The 26,439-nt window shown below is 38.2% G+C and overlaps 1 protein-coding gene across 12 annotated transcripts in view; it reads right to left on the bottom strand.

The window, feature by feature from the left end:
* CADPS2 (calcium dependent secretion activator 2) overlaps positions 1–26,439 on the bottom strand; it is a 584,066-nt gene that overhangs the window by 325,663 nt on the left and 231,964 nt on the right. For all 12 annotated transcript variants that reach the window (XM_055590800.1, XM_055590801.1, XM_055590799.1 and 9 more), the window contains exons 4-6: positions 23,817–23,897; positions 17,467–17,703; positions 10,873–10,994 (exon numbers count right to left, since the gene is read on the bottom strand). In XM_055590800.1, the coding sequence (XP_055446775.1) occupies positions 10,873–10,994; positions 17,467–17,703; positions 23,817–23,897 (440 nt within the window). The remainder of the gene's footprint in view (positions 1–10,872; positions 10,995–17,466; positions 17,704–23,816; positions 23,898–26,439) is intronic.

Raw genomic sequence — 26,439 nt, forward strand, 5'->3', positions numbered from 1 at the left:
TGTGTAATTTTCCTTGTATAGCATCTCTTTATGAATACAATCTGAATTTATTAGAAATTAAATGGGAAGCATTTTTTGAAAATTTTACTATTTGTGGCACAAGTTATTGTTAAAATAACTATATAAAAATTAACTCATTTCATTGAACAAATATTTAAGTATCAAATTAACTCATTTCACTGAACAAATATTTAAGTATCAATTAAATACACTTTGTAGAGATTATGCCAAGAGAAAAAAAAGCCAGATACAAAAGACTATATTTTGCATATCATTTATATGAAATGTTCAGAAAAAAAATTATAGAGCTAGAAAGCATATGAGTGGTTTCCTGGAACTGAGTAAGACTGCAAATGGGAATGAAGTAATTTTGTGAAATAATGTGTTCTGAAACTGAATTGTGATGATAGCACAAGTGTATAAATTTATTAAAAATCATCTAAGTTTCAATAAAAGAAGAGCCACCAGGGAAGTTTTATGTATAAATTATACATCAGTAAAACTTGAAAAAAAAAAAGATTCTTTAAAAACATCATGGTATTGAGCATCTAAGGGCCTTTGCACTCCCTTAAGAACTCATGGAGTACTAGAGTAGGGTAGTGTTTATGAACTCTCCAAATTAATATGCTAACACTGTAATCCCCAATGTGATTTTACTTGGAGGCAGGGCCTCTGGGAGGTAATTGGGCTCAGATGAGGTCATGTGGGGAGAGACCCATGAAAATATGGCTGTCCTTTAAGAGGATGAAGAGAAATGAGATGGTTCTCTTCACTATGTGAAGACACAGCAAGAAGGCAGCCGTCTGTAAAGCAGGTTTTCACTAAGAACCTAACCTAGCAGGGCTATCATGGTTCATTATGTAATCAGAATTAGTAATCACAAAAGACCTACAGACAAAAATCCAACCCCTGATGGTCCTGTTGGTAATTCTACCAAACACATATATGATAATTAATACCAATTTTTCATACCCTTCCAAGAAGTTTTTATGAGGCCAATATAAACCCAGACAGAAGTCACCAAAGAAGGGGTACTACAGACCAGTCTCTTAAGAACATAGATTTTAAAAATCCTCAACAAGATACTAGAACACTTAATCCAGTAACAAAAAGAATTACATATCATGACCAAGTGGCAATTACATCAGAAATGCAAGGTTGGTTTAACACCCCCAATACCATATAATGCAATGTACCATACTGATAGAATAAAAGGCAAATATCACATGATCATCTCAACAGAAGCAAAGAAGACAACTGACAAAGTCTAACACTCTTTCATGGAAAAAAAATCCACTCAAACTAGCAATAGAAAAGAGTTTCGTCAAACAGATAAGGGGTATCTATTAAAAAGGCACAGCTAACATCATGTTTAATGATGAAAGACTATGCTTTTCCCCTATAATCAAGAATGAAAGAATGTACATTCTTGCTATGTCGATCTAACCTTGTACTGAATGAGCTAGGGCAATTACGCAAAAAATTAAAAAGAATTCAGATTGGACAATAAGAAGTAAAAGAACCATTATTTGCAAAGGTCATGTTAAATAGAGAAAAGTCTAAGAAATCCAGTAAAAATTATTAGAATAAACAAGTTCAGTAAGGGTGCATCATATGGAAGTAACATATAAAAATCAACTATTTCTATACACTTGCAATAAATAATTCAAAAATAAATTTAAATGAACAATTCCATTAATAATGACATCAAAAAGAATAAAATACTAGAAATAAACTTAACCAAAGAAGTAAAAAACATATCTTGAAAACTACAAAACACTGTGGAAAAAAATTATAGATTCAGAAATGCAAAGACATCCCATGTTCCTCAGTAGGAAGACTTAATATTGTTAAGATGGCAATACGCTCCAAATTGACCCCAGGTCCATTACGATTCCTATCTGAATCTTAGCTGGTGATATTTACAAAGTTTTTGCAGAAATTGACAGTGATCCTAAAACTAATATGGAAAATCAGAATAGCCAAAATAATCCTGAAAAAGAATGTATTTGGAAGACACACGCACCTGATTTTAAAACTTAATACAAAGCAATGGTAAACAAGATAATCTGATACCAGCATAAGAATAAACATATAGATGTATCATTGGAATAATTTTGAGATTGAGAGTACATAAATAAACCCATATATCTATGGTCAAATGATTTCCAAAAGGGCACCAAGAATACTGAAAGCACAAGTAGTTTCTTCAATAAATGGTGTTGGGACAACTGGATTGTCATACACAAGAGAAGGAAGTTATACCCTACATGAAAAGTGAAGTAGCTCAGTCGTGTCTGACTCTTTGCGACCCCGTGGACTGTAGCCTACCAGGCTCCTCCCTCCATGGGATTCTCCAGGCAAGACTACTGGAGTGGGTTGCCACTTCCTTCTCCAGGGGATCTTCCCAACCCAGGGATCGAACTCTGGTCTCCTGCATTGCAGGCAGATGCTTTAAACTCTGAGCCACCAGGGAAGCCCTACATACCCTACATACTATGTACCAAAATTAGCTTAAAATGGATCAATCACCTAAATATAAAAGCTGAAATATAGAAAGATGGTAACAATAACCCTGTGTACGAGACAGCAAAAGAGACACTGATGTATAGAACAGTCTTATGGACTCTGTGGGAGAGGGAGAGGGTGGGAAGATTTGGGAGAATGGCATTGAAACATGTAAATATCATGTATGAAATGAGTTGCCAGTCCAGGTTCGATGCACGATACTGGATGCTTGGGGCTGGTGCACTGGGACGACCCAGAGGGATGGAATGGGGAGGGAGGAGGGAGGAGGGTTCAGGATGGGGAACACATGTATACCTGTGGCGGATTCATTTTGATATTTGGCAAATCTAATACAGTTATGTAAAGTTTAAAAATAAAATAAAATTAAAAAAAAAATAATAAAATAAAATAAAATTAAATTAAAAAAAATAAAAAATGAAATCTTTCTTAAAAAAAAAAAAAAAAAAAACTGCTTATCTGTGTTTTCCAACTGTAGACTAATTTGCATTTTCTAGATTATATAAAATTGGTATGTACTGCTTTAAAAAAAAAAAAAAAAAGCTGAAATCATGACAGTGTAGGCAAAAAAACACAGGAATAAATAAATGTATGTGACCTTGGATTTGGCACTAGATTCTAAGATTTAACACCAAAAGCATAGGCAACAAAAACTAGATACAACTTATGCTTCAAAAGATTTTTACCAACAAAGTAAAAAGACAATGCATGAATGGAAGAAAACATTTGCAAATCATATATATATATATGTATATATATACATATATATATACATATATATATATATATATATATATATAAAGGGTCTAGTATCTCAGTGATCAGTGCAAAAAAATAGAGGAAAACTATAGAATGAGAAAGACTAGAGATCTCTTCAAGAAAATTAGAGACACCAAGGGAATATTTCAGGCAAAGATGAGCTCAATAAAAGACAGAAATGGTAGGGACCTAACAGAGCAGAAGATATCAAGAAGAGGTGGCAAGAATACACAGAAGAACTGTACAAAAAAGATCTTCTTGACCCAGATAATCACGACGGTGTGATCACTCACCTAGAGCCAGACATCCTGGAATGTGACATCAAGTAGACCTTAGGAAAAGCATCACTATGAACAAAGCGAGTGGAGGGGATGGAATTCCAGTTGAGCTATTTCAAATCCTAAAAGATGATGCTGTGAAAGTGCTGCACTCAATATGCCAGCACATTTGGAAAACTCAGCAGTGGCCACAGGACTGGAAAAGGTCAGTTTTCATTCCAAACCCTAAGAAAGGCAATGCTAAAGAATGCTCAAACTACCACACAATGGGACTCATCTCACATGCTAGCAAAGTAATGTTCAATATTCTCCAAGCCAGGAGAAGACTCTTGAGAGTACCGTGGACTGCAAGGAGATCCAACTAGTCCATCCCAAAGGACGTCAGTCCTGGGTGTTCATTGGAAGGACTGATGTTGAAGCTGAAACTCCAATATGTTGGCCACCTGATGAGAAGACCTGACTCATTTGAAAAGAAACTGATGCTGGGAAAGATTGAGGGCAGGAGGAGAAGGGGACGACAGAGGATGAGATGGTTGGATGGCATCGCCGACTCGATGGATATGGGTTTGGGTGAACTCTGGGACTTGGTGATGGACAGGGAGGCCTGGCGTGTTGCGGTACATGGGATCACAAAGAGTCGGACATGACTGAGTGATTGAACTGAACTGAGGCTTCAACAGTATGTGAACCGTGAACTTCCAGATGTTCAAGCTGGAATTAGAAAAGGCAGAGGAACCAGGGATCAAACTGCCAACATCTGCTGGATCATCGAAGAAGCAACCGAGTTCCAGAAAAACATCTATTTCTGCTTTATTGACTATGCCAAAGCTTTTGACTGTGTGGATCACAATAAACTGTGGAAATTCCTCAAGAGATGGGAATACCAGATCACCTGACCTGCCTCTTGAGAAGTCTGTATGTAGGTCAAGAAGCAACAGTTAAAACTTGACGTGGGACAACAAACTGGTTCCAAATAGAAAAAGGAGTACGTCAAGGCTGTATATTGTCACCATTCTTATTTAAATTATATGAAGAGTACACTGAGTAACGCTGGGCTGCATGAAGCACAAGCTGGAAATAAGACTGCCAGGAGAAATATCAATAAACCCCGATATGCAGATGACACCACCCTTATGGCAGAAAGTGAAGAACTAAAGAGCCTCTTGATGAAAGTGAAAGAGGAGAGTGAAAAAGTTGGCTTAAAACTCAACATTCAGAAAACAAAGGTCATGGCATCCGGTCTCATCACTTCATGGCAATAGATGAAGAAATAGTGGGAATAGTGGCAGACTTTATTTTCTTGGGCTCTAAAATCACTGCAGATGGTGACTGCAGCTATGAAATAAAAAGATGCTTACTCCTTGGAAGAAAAGTTATGACCAACCTAGACAGCAATATTAAAGAGCAGAGACATTACTTTGCCAACAAAAGTCCATCTAGTCAAGGCTATGGTTTTTCCAGTAGTCATGTATGGATGTGAGAGTTGGACTATAAAGAAAGCTGAGTGCAGAAGAATTGATGCTTTTGAACTGAGGTGTTGGAGAAGACTCTTGAGACTCCCTTTGGACTGCAAGGAGATCCAACCAGTCCATCTTAAAGCAAATCAGTCCTGAATATTCATTGGAAGGACTGATGTTGAAGCTGAAACTCCAATCCTTTGGCCACCTGATTCGAAGAGCTGACTCGTTTGAAAAGACCGTGATGCTGGGAAAGATTGAAGGCAGGAGCAGAAGGGGACAACAGAGGATGAGATGGTTGGATGGCATCATTGACCCAATGGACATGAGTTTGCTTAAACTCCGAGAGTTGCTGATGGACAGGGAGGCCTCACGTGCTGCAGTCCATGGGGACATGACTGAGCGACTGAACTGACTGAATTGAACTGATCTAGTATATAAACAGCTCTTTCAAGCTAATAACCAAAGGGCAAACAACTCAAAAAATAGCCAAGAATTTGAATAGACATTTCTTTCTCTAAAGATGGCTAATACAGGATATGAAAAGATGCTCAAGATCATTAATCATTCAGTTCAGTTCAGTTTAGTCACTCAGTCATGTCTGACTCTTTGCGACCTTATGAAGCACAGCATGCCAGGCCTCCCTGTCCATTACCAACTCCCAGATTTCACCCAAAGTCATATGCATCGAGTCGGTGATGCCATCCAGCCATCTCATCCTCTGTCGTCCTCTTCTTCTCCTGCCCCCAATCCCTCCCAGCAACAGGATCTTTTCCAATGAGTCAAGTCTTCACATGAGGTGGCCAAAGTATTGGGAGTTTCAGCTTTAGCATCAGCCCTTCCAAAGAACACCCAGGATTGGTCTCCTATAGAATGGACTGGTTGGATCTCCTTGCAGTTCAAGGGACTTTCGAGAGTCTTCTCCAGCACCACAGTTCAAAAGCATCAATTCTTCGGCACTCAGCTTTCTTCACAGTCCAACTCTCATCAGAGAAGAGCAAATCAAAACCACAAAGTACTACTTAACTCTTACTAGGACCGCTATATACTTATATTTTTAAAAGGCCAAACAACAAGCACTGGTGAGCATATGAAGAAATTTAACTCTTCATTGCTGGTGGGAAAGTAAAATGGCACACTGTGAAAAGGCATTTTGATGGATCATCAAAAACCTGAATGATATATCATTCAGCAATTCCATTCCTAGCTATATATACCCAAAAGAACTGAAAACAGGAACTCCAATGGATATTTGTATACCAGATTTACTTGAAGCATTAGCCACAGTAGCCAAAAGGTAGAAACAACACAAGTGTCATTAGCCTACATGGATAAACTAAATTTGGCATATACATACAATGGAATACCATTCATCCATAGAAAGGAATGAAGTCCTGACACATGCCACAAGACGGATGAACACTGAAAAACATGCTAAGTGAAAGAAGCCAGTCACAAAAGAACACATATTATATGACATTTACATGAAATGTCCTGAACAGGCGAATCTATAGAGACAGAAAGCCAGTAAGTAGTTGGTTGTGCTGAGGTGATTTGAGGTTGATATGTAAAAGTAAAGGGTTTCTTGGGACTACCTTGGTGGTCCAGTGGTTAAGACCTCAAGTCTCCACTGCAGGAGGCATGGGTTCAATCCCTAGTAGTGGAACTGGAAAAGGTCAGTTTTCATTCCATTCCCAAAGAAAGGAAAGGCCAAAGAATGTTCAAACTATTGCACAATTGCACTAATCCCACATGCTAGCAAAGTAATGCTCAAAATTCTCCAAGCCAGGCTTCAACAGTATGTGAACCATGAACTTCCAGATGTTCAAGCTGTATTTAGAAAAGGCAGAGGAACCAGAGATCAAATTGCCAACACCTGTTGTATCATCGAAAAAGCACGAGAGTTCCAGAAAAACATCTGTTTTTGCTTTAGTGACTAAGCTAAAGCCTTTGACTGTGGGGATCACAATAAACTGTGGAAATTTCTGAAAGTGATGGGAATACCACAGCACCTCACCTGCTTCCTGAGAAATCTGTATGCAGGTCAGGAAGCAACAGTTAGAACTGGCCATGGAACAACAGACTGGTTCCAAATTGCTAAAGGAATAAGCCAAGGCTGTATATTGTCACCCTGCTTATTTAACTTATATGCAGAGTACATCATGCAAAATGCCAGGCTGGCTGAAGCACAAGCTGGAATCAAGATTGCCAGGAGAAATATCAATAACCTCAGATAAATAGGTGATACCACCCTTGTGGCAGAGAGTGATGGCAGAGAGTGAAGAACTAAAGAGCCTCTTGATGAAAGTGAAAGAGGACAGTGAAAAAGCTGGCTTAAAACTCAACATTCAGAAGACTAAGATCATGACATCAGGTCCCATCACTGGATAGCAAATAGGGCAAACAGTGGACACAATGAGACTTTATTTTTTGGGCTCCAAATTCACTGCAGATGGTGACTGAAGTGAAGTGAAGTGAAGTCACTCAGTCGTGTTTGACCCTTTGTGACCCCATGGAGTGTAGCCCGCCAGGCTCCTCTGTCCATGGGATTCTCCAGGCAAGAATACTGGAGTGGGTTACCATTTCCTTCTCCAGGGGATCTTCCCGACCCAGGGATTGAACCCAGGTCTCCCGCATCGGAGGCAGACGCTTTAACCTGTGAGCCACCAGGGAACAGCCATGTAATTAAAAGACACTTGCTTCTTGGAAGAAAAACTATGACCAACATAGACTGCATATTGAAAAGCAGAGACTTGGCCAACAACAGTCTGTCCAGTCTAAGCTATGGTTTTATCAGTTGTCATGTGTGGATGTGAGTTCAGTTCAGTTCAGTCACTCAGTCATGACCGACTCTTTGTGACCCATGGAATGCAGCATTCCAGGCCTCCCTGTCCATCAGCAACTTCCAGAGTTTACTCAAACTCATGTCCACTGAGTCGGTGATGCCATCCAACCATCTCATCCTCTGTTGTCCCGTTCTCCTTTATAGTCCAACTCTCACATCCTTACATGACTACTGGAAAAACCATAGCTTTGACTAGATGGACCTTTGTTGGCAAAGTAATGTCTCTGCTTTTTAATATGCTGTCTAGGCTGGTCATAACTTCCCTGCCAAGGAGTAACAGTCTTTTAATTTTTGGCTGCATTCACCATCTGCAATGATTTTGGAGATCAAAAAAAATGTATGTGAGAGTTGGATCATAAAGTAAGCTGAGCGCGGAAGAATTGATGCTTTTGAACTGTGGTGTTGGAGAAGACTCTTGAGAGTCCCTTGGACTGCAAGAAGATCCAACCAGTCCATCCTAAAGGAAATCAGTCCTGAATATTCACTGGAAGGACTGATCCTGAAGCTGAAACTCTGCCACCTGATTCGAAGAACTAACTCACTGGAAAAGACCCTTATGCTGGGAAAGATTGCAGGCAGGAGGCAAAAGGGATGAAAGAGAATGAGATGGTTGGATGGCGTCACCGACTTGATGCATATAGGTTTGGGTGAACTCCGGGACTTGGTGATAGACAGGGAGGCCTGGCGTGCTGCAGTCCATGGGGTTGCAAAGAGTTGGACAGAACTGAGTGACTGAACTGAAGGAAAACTAAGATCCAACAGGCCACACAGTATGGTCAAGTAATAAAAAATAAATAAAGCTTTTAAAAAAGAGATTTTCTTTTCGAGGTGATGAGTATGCTTTAAAATTGACAGCGGTTGCATAACACTGTGAATATAGTTAAACAGCTAGTATTTTAAAACAAATACCAAACCTCTCTCTTGACTCCATACGCCCTCCTAGAAATGGTTCCAATCTCCCTTTCCATCTCACATAGCCTCTTCCTGAGAGGTTTTAACCTCTTAAAAAGCTGTTTATCCCCCTTATTTTCACTTCATTGTCATATCAGAAATCAATTCTATTTGGCTGCAGGAATAAATACAACACCCTTTAATATTTACTATGACAAGGCATAAAAGTAAGCTCAGGCACACAAATTAGTAAATTCTGGCTGAGTGTCTACTAGGTACTAGGATATAAGACTGATAGGACAAGAGTTCTGTTCAAACGGAGAGAGAAGCGACTTTACTGGTGGTCCAGTGGCTAAGACTCCACACATCCAATGCAGGGGGCTTGGATTCTATCCCTGCTTGGGGAACTACACTTCACATGCAACAACTAGTAGTTTGTGTGCTGTTGCTGCTGCTGCTAAGTCGCTTCAGTCATGTCTGACTCTGTGCGACCCCATAGATGGCTGGGATTCTCCAGGCAAGAACACTGGAGTGGGTTGCCATTTCCTTCTCCGAAGCATGAAAGTGAAAAGTGAAAGAGAAGTCACTCAGTCATGTCCGACTCTTCGAGACCCCATGGACTGCAGCCCACCAGGCTCCTCTATCCATGGGAATAGTTTGTGTGCTGCAACTGAAAAAAAAAAAAAAAATATATATATATATATATATATATCTCCATCCTGCACACTGCAGTGAAGATTGAAGATCCTTATCTGCCTCAACCAAGGCCTGGTGCAGCCAAAGAAGTTTTTTTTTTTTTTTTTTTTTTTTCCCAAAATAGACAGAGGAAGGGAAACAATACAAAATACACAGATGAGAAACCATTAATTTAAAAATTATAAAGTGATGAGTCAGAAAATATCCACTTAGCAATGGGTTATCTAAAGGAACGAATTGTGCTCAGCAAATGATTATTTCTCAATACTAAAGATCCAATTTAAAAAGATAAGAGGGAAAGTCACTGCAGGCAGAGGAAAAAGCAAGTGCCATGACGAGAGAAGGTTGAGAGATAAGAGGAACTTCATGAGGTCCAGGGAGGTGGAAGAGTGACTGACCAGAGGAACAGAGGGGTAAGGTGAGGTCCCGGAGGTAAGGAGAGACTGGCCAGGGATAGACCTGTAGGGTTTTGTAAGGCAAGATGAGAAGTTTCAGCTTGCTTCTTCTCAATCCTCTAACACTCTATGCACATCTGCTCTGTTGCTCTTAATCTTCTGAGTACCTCCTTTGACTCCCTCTGCTCTAAGAAAAATCAAAGTTTCCTATTCATCTCTGTCTATGCAGCGCCTAGCCAGGGATTAGCCAGAAGCTCAGAAGGTGAGGTTTCCTGAATGAAGACTCCACATATGGACACCATAATAAGGCAAAAATGCCAAGTCCTGTAAAGAAATTCTGAATGAAATTTAAATAGAATAAAAAATGTTATTGAAAGGCAGTGTGCAGATTAAGGCCAGGGGATCTTCATTTGAATTTTTCTGGCCAATGTAAGGTTATTTCTACCAGAGGTTGTGATGTGTTGCAAGTTTGAAATCAGTTAAACAGAACATCTTCCAAACTTAATTACACTCATTCCCAGCATTTGAAACATAAAACTGCCAGCAGTGAACAGCATTAGCATCTCCAGTGACTGCTTGGTAGTCATGAACTGGTTCTTTAACTCAAGCCTACTCACTGGAGCATCCCAAGACATCACCCACAACATCTACCTCAGCACCGCCACTGAAATGGAAAAGCTATAGATTATATTATATTACTAGTAACTGAAATAGAATTGAGCACTACCTTTTAAATAACACATGATAACACATGCTTTCCTTACGAATGACTGACAAACATTTAATTGCCTAATAATTAGTTTCACATATGCATGCTGGATTTTCTGTTTGCACTACACAGGGGATTCTGCTATAGCTCTAATTACAGCCTCATTATTCAGAAAGGCACACACTGATTATAACACAGTTGAGACAAAGGTAGCCAAGTAACAGTTTCAGAGTGCAAAACCACACAATTCTGCAAATCGATAAGGCACGTTTCTTTGGGAGGGAAGGAAAACACATTGTTTTCCCAGCGGGCTTACTGTGGCCTTGAGGCTTCCGCCTGGTCTGTCTGCAGTTTCTCTCCTCCTTCCACTTCCATTGTACAGTAAACAACTCGATTGGGAGCGACTGACCTCAAACCTTGCACTTCCATTATGACAATCTAAAGACAAGAAAAATGTTTCACAGATTTGTCAAATTGACAACATTTAGCAACAGAGACAGCAGCATGAACTACAATGAGAGAGGCCAATTGATATAATTATCTGACAATCTCAATGGTATTTTATCTTCTTTATAATCCATCTTTATTCATGGACGGTATAGTACATAACGTTTTGAAAAAGTCAGGTATCTGAAGATGCATCTCCTACCAGCAATTAAGTTAAAGTCTCTAGATATGAGCCACAATGAAGTGAGATAAACACTCAGATCCTACAAAACAATTTTGGCAGGTCTGCGTGAGGTAAAGCAGAATGATGAAAATTCAGTAAATGTGTTACAAGAATACAGGTTGATTCCACATAAGGTGACTGGTAGGCACTGTCACCATCACACCAATTCACAGATAATCACACCAATTCACAGATAATCAATACATGGCATCAGAAAATGTCTATACTCATTTATATGACTATCAGCATTTACAAAAGAATTTTCTTTATGGCCAATGTATATCTTATGAAAGTATAAAAAATATAACTTGCCAAGAATATCTTACTATTAACCAGACAAGGGAAACTATTTTCCCAATCCATTAATTTGATAAAGTCTATTGGAAAAGAGTAGAAAGACTGATATTAGCTTATATATTCGTAACTCCTGGGGAGAAGGAAAACATACTTTTCAAGTGTGCTTTTTATCTTTGTATAAAAGCCTGCCAATCTTAAAATATTGTAACCTAACATTCTCACTGGATATACATATAAAATATGAATACTGCTGAATATTATTTACTATAGCCTTTTAAAAATATTTGCATTATGAATTTTCCTAAATTCTCAACATCCATAAAATATATTCAATGGCATTCTTTGAATATATTTATTCATTGAAAAATACATATATTTTATTGATCTCCTGTTGTATATGTACAAACAAGATTAATAGCATTCATGCCATGTAGCTACCAAAATATCCACTAAAAATGAATGTATCATTTACTGATTTTTTAAATACATTACTAAATCAGTATACCTTTTGTTGAGTTATGATATGAACCTTGAGGCAAAAAGTCTCAAAGAAACAAATCATCTTAATAGAACTTTTTTCCTTTTAGTTCTGGTACAAGATTTTTTTGTAAATACAAAAACCTACTGTTTTGTTTTTCCATAAAAAACATATTGGGAAACTGATCACCAAAAATACAAGTCAAATTCAGAAGCATTTTCTTCCCTCAGCCACGGCTTTTATCATTTTGTCACACGGAAATGCATACCAACATATGAATAAAAATAAACACAATGAAAACAGACTATGAGAATGAATAGATAATAGTAACAGTGTTCACAGCTGCTCTAACACTCAAGGAAGCTGAGGTGAAGTGCTAAACATGAAACAGAATTGAGTACACTAGATAAATCTAGAAATCTTGATGGCATGAGTTCACATTGTATCTGTCTTGCATCTCTTTCCATTGAGTGCAAGAGAGAACAAAGGAAGCATCTGCTTACCATTATTTCCGTTACCGCTACTACAAGCTATGCTATAAACAGGGCAACCTAAACCAGATGACTGTGAAACAGTCTTCTGCCCCTCCAAACAATACTCCCTTCTGTGTTGGGAACATTCTCTCCTGCAGGACCGCCACTTTCAAAAGATGTAACTTCTATTGTGAATCCATGCACGCGTGCCTGCTTAGATTCTCAGTTGTGTCCGACTCTTTGTGACCTCATGTAGCCCGCCAGGCTCCTCTGTCCATGGGATTCTCCAGGCAAGAATGGAGACTGGGTTCCCATGCCCTCGTCCAGGGCATCTTCCCTACCCAGGGATAGAACCTGCATCTCCCGTGTCTCCTGCATTGCAGGCAGATTCTTTACCCGCTGAGACACTGGGGAAGCCCACACATATAAGTAAATAAAACAACAATATTCTGCAGATCTGACTTTCAAAAGGAATTCGAAAAGCACCGCTAGTTTCAATTATGAAGGATAAAAGCAGCTAAGAATTCCATGGACCATCATCTCCTCTAACTTTAGCTAACTGTTTCAACCAATTCCCAGCAAAACTTGATAATGAAACTGCAGAAAATAAAACTGATCCGCGTCAGTCTTCTCTTCCCATTTCTCTAGATGAATGATGTAATAAGGATAAGACAAAATTATTCTAGAAGCATAAAGAAGGGAAGAATGTACAAAATATGAAATAGCATGTTTCTGAATAAGACATTGTCCATCCACAGAGTTATGTGGCAACTCAGGCATGTTCAGGTTGCAGTAAGAGGAAGCTGAGCAGTCTGGTGAATAGGGGACCATAAATGTACCTCCAGATACAGAGGAGGTCATGGGGTCTGCTGCCCTATTACCAACAAAAACAGTGTGAAAATCAACTATATTCATGCCACTTACACTATTTCCCTTACAACATACAGACTCATAACTTCCTGGATAAGTATTTTCCTAACTTCACTTGACTATTTAACTTTGACATACCACTGTATAGGTTAGTGTTTTGTGAGTTAGCTTGTCGTTTGCTTTATAATTCTCTCTGAAAACTTCATGAATGAAGAGACCTAAAAGTAATCTTGTGAGGCCAATGGCTGATTTTTGATACCATTAAAGTCCCTAACTCAAAAAACAGTTATTGCATCAACTGAGTGGCCAGGTACTCTTTCAGAAGGCTCTTACCTCAGTAAGCAAAAACAGAAGGAAAAAAGACTTGCTAAATGTTAACTTCCTAAAGTTTACATTTTAGAAAAGAAAACTGGATAATGAATAAGATAATAAATAACTGAATTTTATGTTAGGTGCTGTGGTGGGAGACAGGATGAGTGAGTAGAAATTTTACAGAGATGATAAAATTGAAGCAGTGTTTCAAATCTGCCCTTATTCTTTAGACTGGGACTTCTGTTTCTACGAGAAAAAAAATTCCTTCTCCGTTGAACAGACTCAACCTGACGGATGAAATGTGAAACCCTTAAAATGGATTAACTGCTTGCCTTTCTGAGTTTTCTCAGGCTGAAATCTGGTGTCTGAAGAGGGAAGCCTAGATAATGGTGAAGGATAATTATTCAGTTTAGCTAGGCAAAGGTCAGAAGCCCTGGGGCTGGAGGAGGTACCTAGTCCATTCCCTCCAGAGTTCCACAGACAAGCATGGTGTAGTCTGCCCTTGAAAGTGACCTCAACTTGTTCTGAGACACAACTCCTATTTAAAATACTGTAGGCACTATGGAACATATCTGTACTATGCTATGACAGGAAAATATCTGTCTTACACAGACACAGTAACAGAGCATGTCAAAATAATTATAAAAATATGGAAGCTTCTTAGACCATGGCTAAATGAAGTTTTAACTCATATTATCCTCCTAACACCATTTTATTGTTAACTGAACAGCCCTGTTGAACACACTGGCAATAAAGCACAGACTAACAATTCATAGAAAAATGAACTCATGAGCATAATTTTGTTTTCAAAAGGGAGAGAGAATTCACAAAAGCTAATTATTTACAATGGTGTAAGATTTTTAAACAATAGAGAAAAGAGAATGTGTTTGGAACTGTTTTCAGTTCTGCATGCTTACAGAAATAATGGTATGCTTAAACATTACAAAAATAATTTGCTTTTCAAATTATTTTTATCATTAATGAATTTAAATGCCAAACTCTTGGTAGGAAAAGTTAGACTGTCATTAAATGGCTGATTTTGTTTTGTACAAAACCTTAAGAAAAAAAGGAGTTGGCACTTTTCATTTAAGTCCATAGGAAACCTGACTCAGGAATGAATGGGAAATTTTATACCTGAGATACTACTTAGGTTCAGATTAAACATTCTTAGGTTATGAGGTTAAAGAGATTGAGAAGAAACCCAGGAGCAAAGCTACTTGGCAAAGTTATTAGCTAATCCCGGAACTGAGTTTGGAGTCAGAAGAAAATCTCCTATTTCTACTCTGACGCTGAATTTAACCTATTAACTTACAAAGGAAAGGTTAGGCTAGAAGTTAAAAAAGAGAGGCAGTTGTCTTCTCTGTAAACCTGAATTTCAAGTTGAATAAGTGGAGGAAGGAACAGAAGCAGACATTTGCTTTTTCTGCCACAAAGGTAACAAGCCAAGTGTAATTATAAACAAATAAATCTAAAACTGTACCTTCTAAGACTACATACTTTGCTTTGTTAATTAGCAGACTCAAATAGCAATAGTGGGCCCCAGCAGAGAAAGAATAGTACAATGCAAGAAGAGAGCTACAAGCTTTAATTTTTGAGAGGCTATAAATTTAAGCTAGATATTTCGAGCATATGTGTGGATGTTGTGTAAAAACCTATATACAGAGATGAGCAGTGAGGAAATGCATCATGAAAAATATCCACAGAGAGCAGCAGCAGTCTGTGATCAGTTATCTTTGGTTTCCAGTGCTTTGTATACATGGGATGAATTGTGCAGTCTTGGGGAACACAATTTTAAATGAACAACATTAATACTTGCTTTGTTAAAAAAAGAATTTTACTGTACCTATAAGGAAACTGCAAGTCCCAGAAAGGAGGAAGTCTTTACTTCTCATCATCTATAGTACTCAATATTAGACATTCAGTTCAGTTCAGTTGCTCAGTCATGTCTGACTCTTTGTGACCCTATGGGCTGCAGCCTGCCAGGCCGCCCTGTCCATCACCAACCCCTTGAGTTTATTCAAATTCATGTCCAGTGAATCAGTGATGCCATCCAACTATCTCATCCTCTGTTGTCCCCTTCTTCTCCTGCCCTCAATCTTTCCCAGCATCAGGGTCTTTGCAAATGAGTCAGCTCTCTGCATCAGGTCGCCAAAGTATTAGAGTTTCAGCTTCAACATAAGTCCTTCCAATGAACACTCAGGACTGATCTCCTTCAGAATAAACTGGTTGGATCTCCTTGCAGTCTAAGGGACTCTGAAGAGTCTTCTCCAACACCACAGTTCAAAAGCATCAATTCTTCGGCATTCAGCTTTCTTTATAGTCCAACTCACACATCCAGACATGACTACTGGAAAAACCATAGCCTTGACTAGATAGACCTTTGTTGGCCAAGTAATGTCTCTGCTTTTCAATATGCTGTATAGGTTGGTCATAACTTTTTTTCTAAGAAGTAAGCATCTTTTGTAATATTATACATTATAGCTGGTTTATGTGATCTGATTCTCATAGTCAAAGTAGATTAACAACAAGAATAACCAAAAGCTCGAAAGGAGTTTTCAAACTACAGAGAATTCAATTATATATTTTAAATCCTATTTCTACTCAAGTGTGTTTCAGTACTTCTTTTACCAATAAACTTACACTGGCCTCACTGGGACCAAGCGACCTGCCTCAAAGCTTATATTATTTTATTATCTAACTGGTTCCAAATAGGAAAAAGAGTATGTCAAGGGTATTGTCACCCTGCTTGTTTAACTTATATGCAGAGACATCGTGAGAAATGCTGGGCTGGAGGAAGCACAAGCTGGAATCAAGATTGCCGGGAGAAATATCAATAACCTCAGATATGCAGATGACACCACCCTTATGGCAAAAAGTGAAGAAGAACTAAAGAGCCTCTTGATGAAAGTGAAAGAGGAGAGTGAAAAAGTTGGCTTAAAGCTCAACATTCAGAAAACTAAGATCATGGCATCTGGTCCCATCACCTCATGGGAAATAAATGGGGAAACAGTGGCTGACTTTATTTGAGTTCCAAAATCACTGCAGATGGTAACTGCAGCCATGAAATTAAAAGACGCTTACTCCTTGGAAGGAAAGTTATGACCAACCTAGATAGCATATGAAAAAGCAGAGACATTACTTGGCCAACAAAGGTCTATCTAGTCAAGGCTATGGTTTTTTTCAGTGGTCATGTATGGATGTGAGAGTTGGACTGTGAAGAAAGCTGAGTGCTGAAGAACTGATGCTTTTGAACTGTGGTGTTGGAGAAGACTCCTGAGAGTCCCTTGGACTGCAAGGAAATCCAACCAGTCCATCCTAAAGGAGACCAGTCCTAGGTGTTCACTAGAAGGACTAATGCTGAAGCTGAAACTCCAATACTTTGGCCACCTGAATCAAAGAGCTGACTAATTTGAAAAGACTCTGATGCTGGGAAAGATTGAGGGCTGGAGGAGAAGGGGATGACAGATGATGAGATGGTTGGATGGCATCACTGACTTGATGGACATGGGTTTGGGTGAACTCCGGGAGTTGGTGATGGACAGGGAGGCCTGGCATGCTGTGGTTCATGGGGTCGCAGAGTTGGACACAACTGAGCAACTGAACTGAACCCTTATACAACTGTTATGTTTAAAGGACAATTTGCATTAATTTGCATTCACAATCTGATTGTCTAGCCAATGAAGAATAATTTAACCTCTTTAAAATATATCATGGTGCTTTAAATGTGAAATGTTATCACAAAGGTCAGCAGAAATTATCCTGCAGCCTCGTTTACGCTGTCAGAAGTGAACGTGGGATAAAGGCACTTACCTCCAAGGTGAATGACAGCACCACGTCGGACTTTGACAGCTGAATCTCAGTCTCATCCCCTATGTCCAAAAAGGCAGAGTTCTGGGAACGTTTTAATTTTTGCAATTTAAATTCTGGACCACCTTTTGAAACTGGAAGACTCTCCAAATTGGCCATTAGCAAATTCACTGAAGACCGCAACTCTTCTATATACACGCTCTCCATTTCTTTTGCTATAAACTTGGGGAATCTTCTTTCCTTGAAAATAATTATTAAAATAACAATGTCACACCAGTCAGATCTCAATTTCATCATAAAACACTATATTATGTACATATACTTGACTGTCTCAGAAACTGTGACACTAAATATAATGCATTTACCTGATCCTTTAGTCTCCAGGCTTTAAAAGCCTTGTGCTGTGTGCACAGACGCTCAGTCATGTCTGACTCTTTGTGATCCCATGGACTGTAGCCTGCCAGGCTCCTCTGTTCATGGGGATTCTCCAGGCAAGAATACTGGAGTGGGTTGTCATGCCCTCCCCTTCAGAGGATCTTCCCATTCCAGGGAACGAACCCACAACTCTCACATTGCAGGTGGATTCTTTACTGTCTGAGGGATGGAATGGGATGATAGCTGTACAAAATGGGCAGGGGAATGATGGCCTAAAGCAGCCGTCATTCAGATGACTGCTTAATGCTCCAGAAAATCAATGCCTTTACTACCGTTTTCTTTGGCATCATTTAAACCGCAACCTAAGACATCCTCATCTCCAGGGTGAATGGAACATGTCCAGAGCATGTTCATCAACCCGTACCTCATCTGACTCTCTCACCCCAGTTTGTCCATGAGGTGGCAAGGAACATCTGGCACCACCTCATGAGTCAGTCCCAGAGCCTCAAACCACCTGTTTTCCTTTCCTCCCAACCTAACCTTGACATATTTCTTTTAAAATAATTTACATATAATCAATATTAAAACTTCAAATGTATTATCATAGTTATTAAATATCTATATCCATTATTAATTTTCCCAAGGAAGCTTCTTAAGTGGCCTTTTAATATTCCTCTATAGTTTGAAGCAACTAGTAAATAAGTTGCTTACTTACTCCCACATAGTTTAAGTTTGCATCCTCAGAAAAAAACACACAGTTACTCAGTAATGTAATAACTTGGTTTCTTTTGGGGATGGGGGTGGGGAATAGCATTTGGATAGTTTTTCAATACATGCAAAAGAGAAAAAAATAAAGTATAAAAGCATTTTTACATTTGGGAACTGATTTTAAAAGCCATCATAAAAAGCAGCCAAAACTCAGATATTAGGCAAAAAGGTGAGAGAACAGGTCCTTTCAACACCATATGTGAGCAAAGACCATCCAAGGCTCATGCAGGGTAAATGTCCCTAGTTTAATTTACTGTTTGTAGCCTGCCAGGCTCCTCTGTCCATGGAATTCTCCAGGCCAGAATACTGGAGTGGGTAGATGCTCCCTTCTCCAGGGGATCTTCCCAACCCAGGGATGGAACCCAGGTCTCCCACATTGCAGGTGGATTCTTTATCACCTGAGCCAGCAAGGAAGCCCCCCATGTACTGTTTACTACTGATATAAGATCCCAGATGGCTGAAGCTACATGTTGTTACTTTGTAGAATTTTGCCTGGTGATGATATAAGTAATGTGTGTTTGGTGAGTAAGACAATCCAATGATTATAGTTTTAAATCCGTGTTGGAAATTAGTCACTTTTATTGGGTTTTACTTGGATCTTAACTTTGCCTAAAAACACCTACTTTTCAAATGCTCTTCAGACTACATTCTAATATCTAACTAGTTTGCTCATTAATTATACACTGAGTACAATCATTGTTTATTCATTTTATATTTGTATGACCATCAGAGTTTTGCCTTTTAGAAATATTTTAGGAAAGTAAAAGGCAGATACATCATGTGTTTCACAGTTTCGATGTACTGGTTATTTTCCCTAAATTTTCAAAGTGTTATTTCATGGAAAATGTAATATCAGCACATGAAAAAAAATCTATTCTTATGTAGCTTTCATTAAAAATACTTCAAGGAAGAGACTGGCAGAAATCACCTCGACTGTATCAGCATTTTCAAACTTTACAGGAAATAGACTATACTAGATTTTCTTTTTCTCTCTGGGGGAATAAAAACAACAACTCTGTTTTAAAGCTTTGAGGTTTGTTGATAGTATTTCTTAAACTTTATTTAGCCTGCTTATGTTGCCTCTTTCTTGGAAACAAAATCAAATGTACATATTAAATTTGATCTTTTAAATTAGAACAGCATCAGAAATAGCACTATTCTGTAGCTTAACTGTGAGTTGTTCCTATAAACCATTTTAGTGTTCTAATTTGGTCTTCTGTACAGCTTAGCTCATTACCAGCCCTAACACATTATGTACATTAAAAAAATCTGCTCCATAAAATTTCCATTATTCAAATTTAGTCACTGTTTAAGGGCTCTTCACTTTCCAGTAGATGAAGCATGGATCAGTGGTAGGATGAAGACAGTGACAACCGTCAGACTGTGGAAAGATCTGAAGAGAGGTACAAATGGATTCCCTGACAAACGCGGCATGAGCAAAAAAATGGGTCAAATATGATTCCAAGCCCTTACACCTGATGTACTAGAAAGACAGTACTGCCAAGAACTGGCCTACCATGATCACTTGCCTGGAAATTGTCAACACCCTCCTTCACTCCCACATTCCCGACTCCATCTTCTCTGCTTTATTTTCTAAATAGCAAATGATCACCTTCCATAATTTTGTTACATAGCATGTTTGCTGCTTATTGCGAGTCTCTCCCAAATAAAATGTAAGCTCTCTGAGGACATGGAAGGGATACTTTTGTCTGATGTTATCCTAAGACAACTACACCTATCTGGATGTATCCCAAATGCCTAAAAGAGCACCTGATTATTTTAATAAGGTATTCAATATTTATCCACTGAATTTAAGAACAGAGAAATTCAGGTTCCAAAAGGTTAGATAAGTTGTTCATGTTATATATCCAGGAAACACAAACACGGATTTGGTCCACAGGTCTTTCTGGCCCAGTCCACCACATTTTTTCTATCACTACTTCCTAATTATGCCTTGGCTAAAAGGCATAATTTTAGCCAAAGTCAATGTATACATATGGCTGATTCACGTTGTTGTACAGCACAAACACAACATTGCAAAGCAATTATATTCCAATAAAAAATGATAAGAAAAAAGAAACAACAAAAAAATTTATATCCCTTGAAACAGATTTCTGCCCTGTGGATTTAATGTTATTGTATTGTGTTGTGAAGTGTACTAGTTGCTGCTGTTCTATTGCTAACTCTTTGTGACCCCATGGACTGCAGCACCACTCTCTCCTGGAGTTTGCTCAAACTCATGTCCATTGAGTCAGTGATGCCATCCAACCATCTCATGTTCTGTCACCCCCTTTACCTCCTGCCCTCAACTTTTCTGACATCAGGGTCTTTTCCAATGAGTTGGCTCTTTGTATAAGGTGGCCAAAGTATTAGAACTTCAGCTTCAGCATCAGTCCTTCCAATGAATATTCAGGGTTGATTTCCTTTATGATTGACTGGCTTGATATCCTTGTTACAGTTTGCCCAGGACTGTGCAGGAAGAACAGATTCAAACCTCCACTCAGATCTTTAAAACACTAGTTCTCATTGTTCCATGTGGATTTCCTGTAATAAAAGGTACCAAGTGTGATGATTGATTGCCCACTTAAAACTATGAATAAACCATGTTTCTGGATTTATGAGACTGAAGAGGCATCAGGGCCTAGAAAAACAAACCCAAGCTCTGGAGTCCAAAGACCAATGTCTGAGGTCTTTTATTAAGTAATGTTGGCTAAACTTCAATCTCCTTGTCTATAAAATAAATTCATTATATCACCTGCCCTTGTGGGTTCAAAGGATTATGGTAAAGATCTAAGACAACAAGGTCAGTAAATTATAATTAGCCTTATATTTTAGGAAGGTGGCTTCAATTTGGTGAAACAAAGTAGAAAGCAATTAAACATCTATTTACCAAAAGACATTATATTTTGAGGTTTTTTTTCATTCCAATCCCATTGGCTTCAATTCCTTCCTTCTTCATGCTTTTTCTATTTTATCAACATTTCTGATGGAATCAGTACGGTCCCCTCAAAGAGAAGCTTCTGGTGTGCATCACTGACCTCGCTCCTCTGACTCAGCTCCGAGGTTGTACAAACACATTCTTCTCCACAGACATGAACTTGAGAATACATCCCAGGCTCTCCATCCTACTCTGGACCCCTCTGGAAATTCATCTAAATTATCACATACCCAGCCAGACCCTTGGAGAAGAACTTGGGATAGTGTGAACAGCTCAGGTACAATCTAAATACAAGGAGACAACTCAGAAATGCAGAGCACAGGGCCAGAGTCCTGCCCACAGTGCCAGGCACATCTCTCTGCATTCTCTCTTAGCCTCAGTTCTTCAAAAAAAGCAATGCCCTTCTGGACAGCTTCCAACACAGGTTAGGATTTGAGGGAAAGCATTTTTCTCCCAAGGTTTTCCCAATGGCTCAGTGATTAAGAATCGGCCCGAAATGCAGGAGATCCAAGTTCAATCTCTGGGTCTGCAAGAGCCCCTGGAGAAGGAAATGGCAATCCACTCCAGTATTCTTGCCTGGAGAATCCCATGGACAGAGGAACCTGGTGGGCTATAGTTCAAGGGGTTGCAAAAAGAGTTGAACATGACTTTGTGACTAAACAACAATTTTTCTTCCTAAAGCTTCCAAAACCCTCAAGCTACTTGATTTCTAGCCAATAAATTCCACATTTGAATCTCTGGAATCATGTAGTGACTCTCCAGGTAAGCAGAAGATAGTAACAAGGTGTGTTGTCCTTTCAATCTCTGCCCTTTGTATGAATTTAACTCCTTAGCCCCTAATTCATATCACTATCCCATGTCTTCATTTGGAGAATCCTCATGCATCTCTTGGCTTGGCTCTCACAACATATTGCCATCTCTGTTACCCAACTTCTTTTTTCTCTGTTTTTCTATTTATCTCCAATTTCTCAATGATTTCTCTACTTTTTAATTGAATAGACATTTATATAATACAACATTAGCTGTCTTAAAATTTACATATTAATAAATATATTTTTCTTTGAAAAACACAAAACATTAATTGTCAAATGCAGTGTGGGACAAATCCTCTTAACTGCTGGTAAAGTTCACTGTCTTGATTTGGGGACTTCCCTGGTAGCTTAGACGGTAAAACGTCTGTCTACAATGCGGGAGACCTGGGTTCGATCCCTGGGTCAGGAAGATCCCCTGGAGAAGGAAATGGCAATCCACTCCAGTACTATTGCCTGGAAAATCCCATGGACAGAGGAACCTGGTAGGCTACAGTCCATGGGGTCGCAAAGAGTCGAACACGACTGAGCAACTTCACTTTGCTTTCACTATATAGGGTGTACACACATTTATCAAGCTGTAAACTAAAGATCTACGTACTTTGCTATATACATACACATTGTGCCTTAATTTTTAAAATGAAAAAATTCCGAATAGACAGGACTCTTCAGAAAGACAGAGACAGAATCAGAGGGAAAAGGGGGAGAAAGGAGAGTAAGAGTCTCCTTTATTATGTTTGAATAAAACATATTCAAAGTTTTCATTTAGTAGAAGAGAAAAGGAAAAACAAAATCTTATTCTCAGACCCAAAGCATTACAACCTCAAGTCTCTTTTAAGGGACTAGAATTTTACTTTTACCACTGAAGTAAATTAATGCATCAATTTATTAGAGAATGATTTAGACAAAGAGTCCTCAGTATTAAAAACAAGCACAGCTTTTGTTTGAAATCTATTTTTGTTCACAGAAACACAGTGACTGTATAAATAAAAGTAAATAAAATATTGTATTTGATATATCCTGAGATTCTGTACTACAAACCTCAAATTATATTTTTCACCCATTCAAATATTAGTTGACACCACTGTGGGCCAAACACTGTGCCAGATACTTTGGGAGGTATCACATGATTTTTCAGGGAGGACGGTATTCTCTCTGATTATATTATGCTTAGTGCAATATTAAACTTCTAAGTCTGGCAGTTTGAGAAATTTGGGCATTGCTTTAAGAATAATCTACAAAAGTTATTATTGAATTTAAACATCTCATATAAAGATGGATATGTAAAATAAATAATATACTCCATTTAGATAATATGCATTCATGAATCTGAGCTTAAGAGATATGCAGGGAAACAAGAAAATGATAAAATTACACTGGCTTTGTCTATACATAACTTTCAGCTTACAGAAATCTAAGTACAGAAAGAAATGTGGTTCAGTGTATCAAAGTTAACAATTTACCTTTGCCATTTTCTCAGCCAACTGCAAACGGCCATCAAGTTCCCTTCTGATCTGGGCTGCTTGTTCATCTGCATTATCCAACTTAAAAATAAAACAGAAAATCACACGTACATGATTACTTAATGGCAGTGACCTACAGATTAAAGAAACACTAAAATGACTCCAAAAAGACTTTATAAGTCTTCTCAGCTACCTATTGAGAACACAGAAAAATTGTTTAATTAGATTGACAGTATAATTAAATTTCTTGGACACTTTTTACCATGATTTGCTCACAAAAAAAAAGGTAATAAATCTCTAAGGTTAATAGTTCAGCTTACCAAAAACTCTAATTATAATAATCCTTTGCCAAACATATCCCCAACAAATCTAAGCCAAGAAGTCCTTGTTTCCTTGAGGATGCATGAAGTTGTCATTAAGTTTATTCAGTTCAGTTCATTCTTCTGCCTCCATTAATGTCAGTCTTGAACAGTTCCAAATAGATAAATCTCTTTTTCTTTCAAATTCCCAGAGTGCATTTCTGGAGAGTGAGATACTAATGTTTCACTATTTTCCTTGCTCTTTCAAAAAATATTTCCTTTGTATAATAAGTTTCTGTTAGTGCTAAACTATCAAAGTACTATTTGATTGACTGCTACCACTTTCTACCATTTAAATCTTCATATGCTCCTCATTCTAGTACCAACAGGCTCATACTGCCAAGAAATCCTTTTACAGGCTGGCACCACATTAGAATTCCATTCTCTCATTCTAAATTTGATTGAAAGCTTAGCATGCTAGCCTCATTTTTAAAGATATTTCCATCTACATGGAAAATAACTTCTCCACTGAAATAATCCTTAACTTTTTTCTATAACTTCCTTTAACTTTTGCTCATGATTCCTTTTATCTCTTTATTGGTTCCTTATAAAACCTCTTCCTGTGAGCAATGCACAGTGTGGGAGGCACTGGGTGGGTGACAGATATGGATCAGACTGATGCTTCTCTCCATTTTAATTCATTCCCTTCTCTCACTTCAATCATCAAGAAGCCTAGACCTCACAGTACAACCATACTTTAGGAAAAGTCCATCTAAAAATTGGATTAGTACTGAGTACAACATTAGACATCCAGGATAATACAGACTAACTTGTCCATTTGCTGAAGAACTACATATAAACCATGCTACATTTAAAAGGAAAAAAAAAAAAAAAGGACCTTAAAAAGAAAAATTCTGAACAAAATGAGTAGGTCAGTAGGATGGTCCTGTCAGAAGGCACTATATGAAAAGTCAAGAAGAAGGAAAGATGCTCTAGTAAGAGGGCACCAAACATCTGGATGAGATCAGACATTGGTGTGGGGAATGGATTGGGGCAGGGGGAAAAGGGAAGGGTAATGAGAGGTGGGGCTGGAGAAACGGGGCTTCTTTAAACACCTGAGCCAAATAAAGGAGTTTGGAATTGGTTCATAACACATTGGAAATTCACCAAGAGATTTTAAGCAGAACTTCATAAGTGTCTGTCTCCATCAAAAACAACAGGCAAGATGCACATAAAGATTTTTATCTGTCTGTCCATTCATCTATCTAATTTGTTCATTTAACAGATCTGGGGTTACCTTTCTGAAAAATGTTTCTAAGTTGATTTTAAAAAACTAAGTTCATTTAAAAATGAGATTAACAATAGGATTTTCCTAAACTAAATCCTTGCTATAAAGGAGTTTCTATGTCATCTCAAAAATGAATATACTTTTTATTTAAATTAATATTCATAATTAAACAAGTTTCTCTTCACTGTGTCTAAAGTCAAAATGATTTACATTAAAAACTGATATAATTATTATGGAAAAGAAAATGTGATAACTGTCTATTCCAGGTAACCAAAATCATGGTCCTAAAAACAAAAATTTTGTTTAAGAAAAAAATTAAAAACAAAATTTTGTTTAACTACAGTAGCTCAAATACAGTAAACATAATATGAGATATCTTCTCATCTTTGCTTAAATGCTGATAAATATTTTTCCACAAAGAAACAAAATGGTTCCTCGCATGTAAAGTGTAAGAGTTCTGCCAAGAAATAGCATTTAACATCTTAAAATCTTAGAAATCCTACAAATTTCACCACAAAATATTATTTAACATCTTGATCTCTATCTTTATATTAACAGCTCTTACCTAATTTTAAATGGAGTTGTTTGAGTCACTTTTGGGGTTTATCAGTGCTTTCTGAGAGTTTTCCATTACTTTCAAAAAATAGTAATGCCTTGGACTTTTCTTGTGGTCCAGTGGTTAAGAGTACACCCTGCAATGCAGGGGACACTGGTTCGATCCCTGGTTGGGAAACTAAGATTCCGCACACCACAACTACTGAGAGAGTCCCTGCACCGCAGTGAAAGACCCTGTATAACACAATGAAGGTCACACGTGCTGCAACCAAAACCCGAGGCAGGCAATAAATACAATCAAAAAATGTTAATGCCTTAACTGCATTTGTCTGAAAAAACACAAAGAAAAGCAGAGCACTGCTATACTAAACTGTCTTTTAATAGCAGTCTCAGAGACAGAAACGATACTAACTTTGATGACTACAGTGTTATTTTGTGAAACTAGAAAAACATATTTCCAAACATGTTAAAAAAACAAACA

The sequence above is a fragment of the Bubalus kerabau genome, chromosome 8 (assembly GCF_029407905.1).
Source record: "Bubalus kerabau isolate K-KA32 ecotype Philippines breed swamp buffalo chromosome 8, PCC_UOA_SB_1v2, whole genome shotgun sequence".
Taxonomy (NCBI): domain Eukaryota; kingdom Metazoa; phylum Chordata; class Mammalia; order Artiodactyla; family Bovidae; genus Bubalus; species Bubalus kerabau.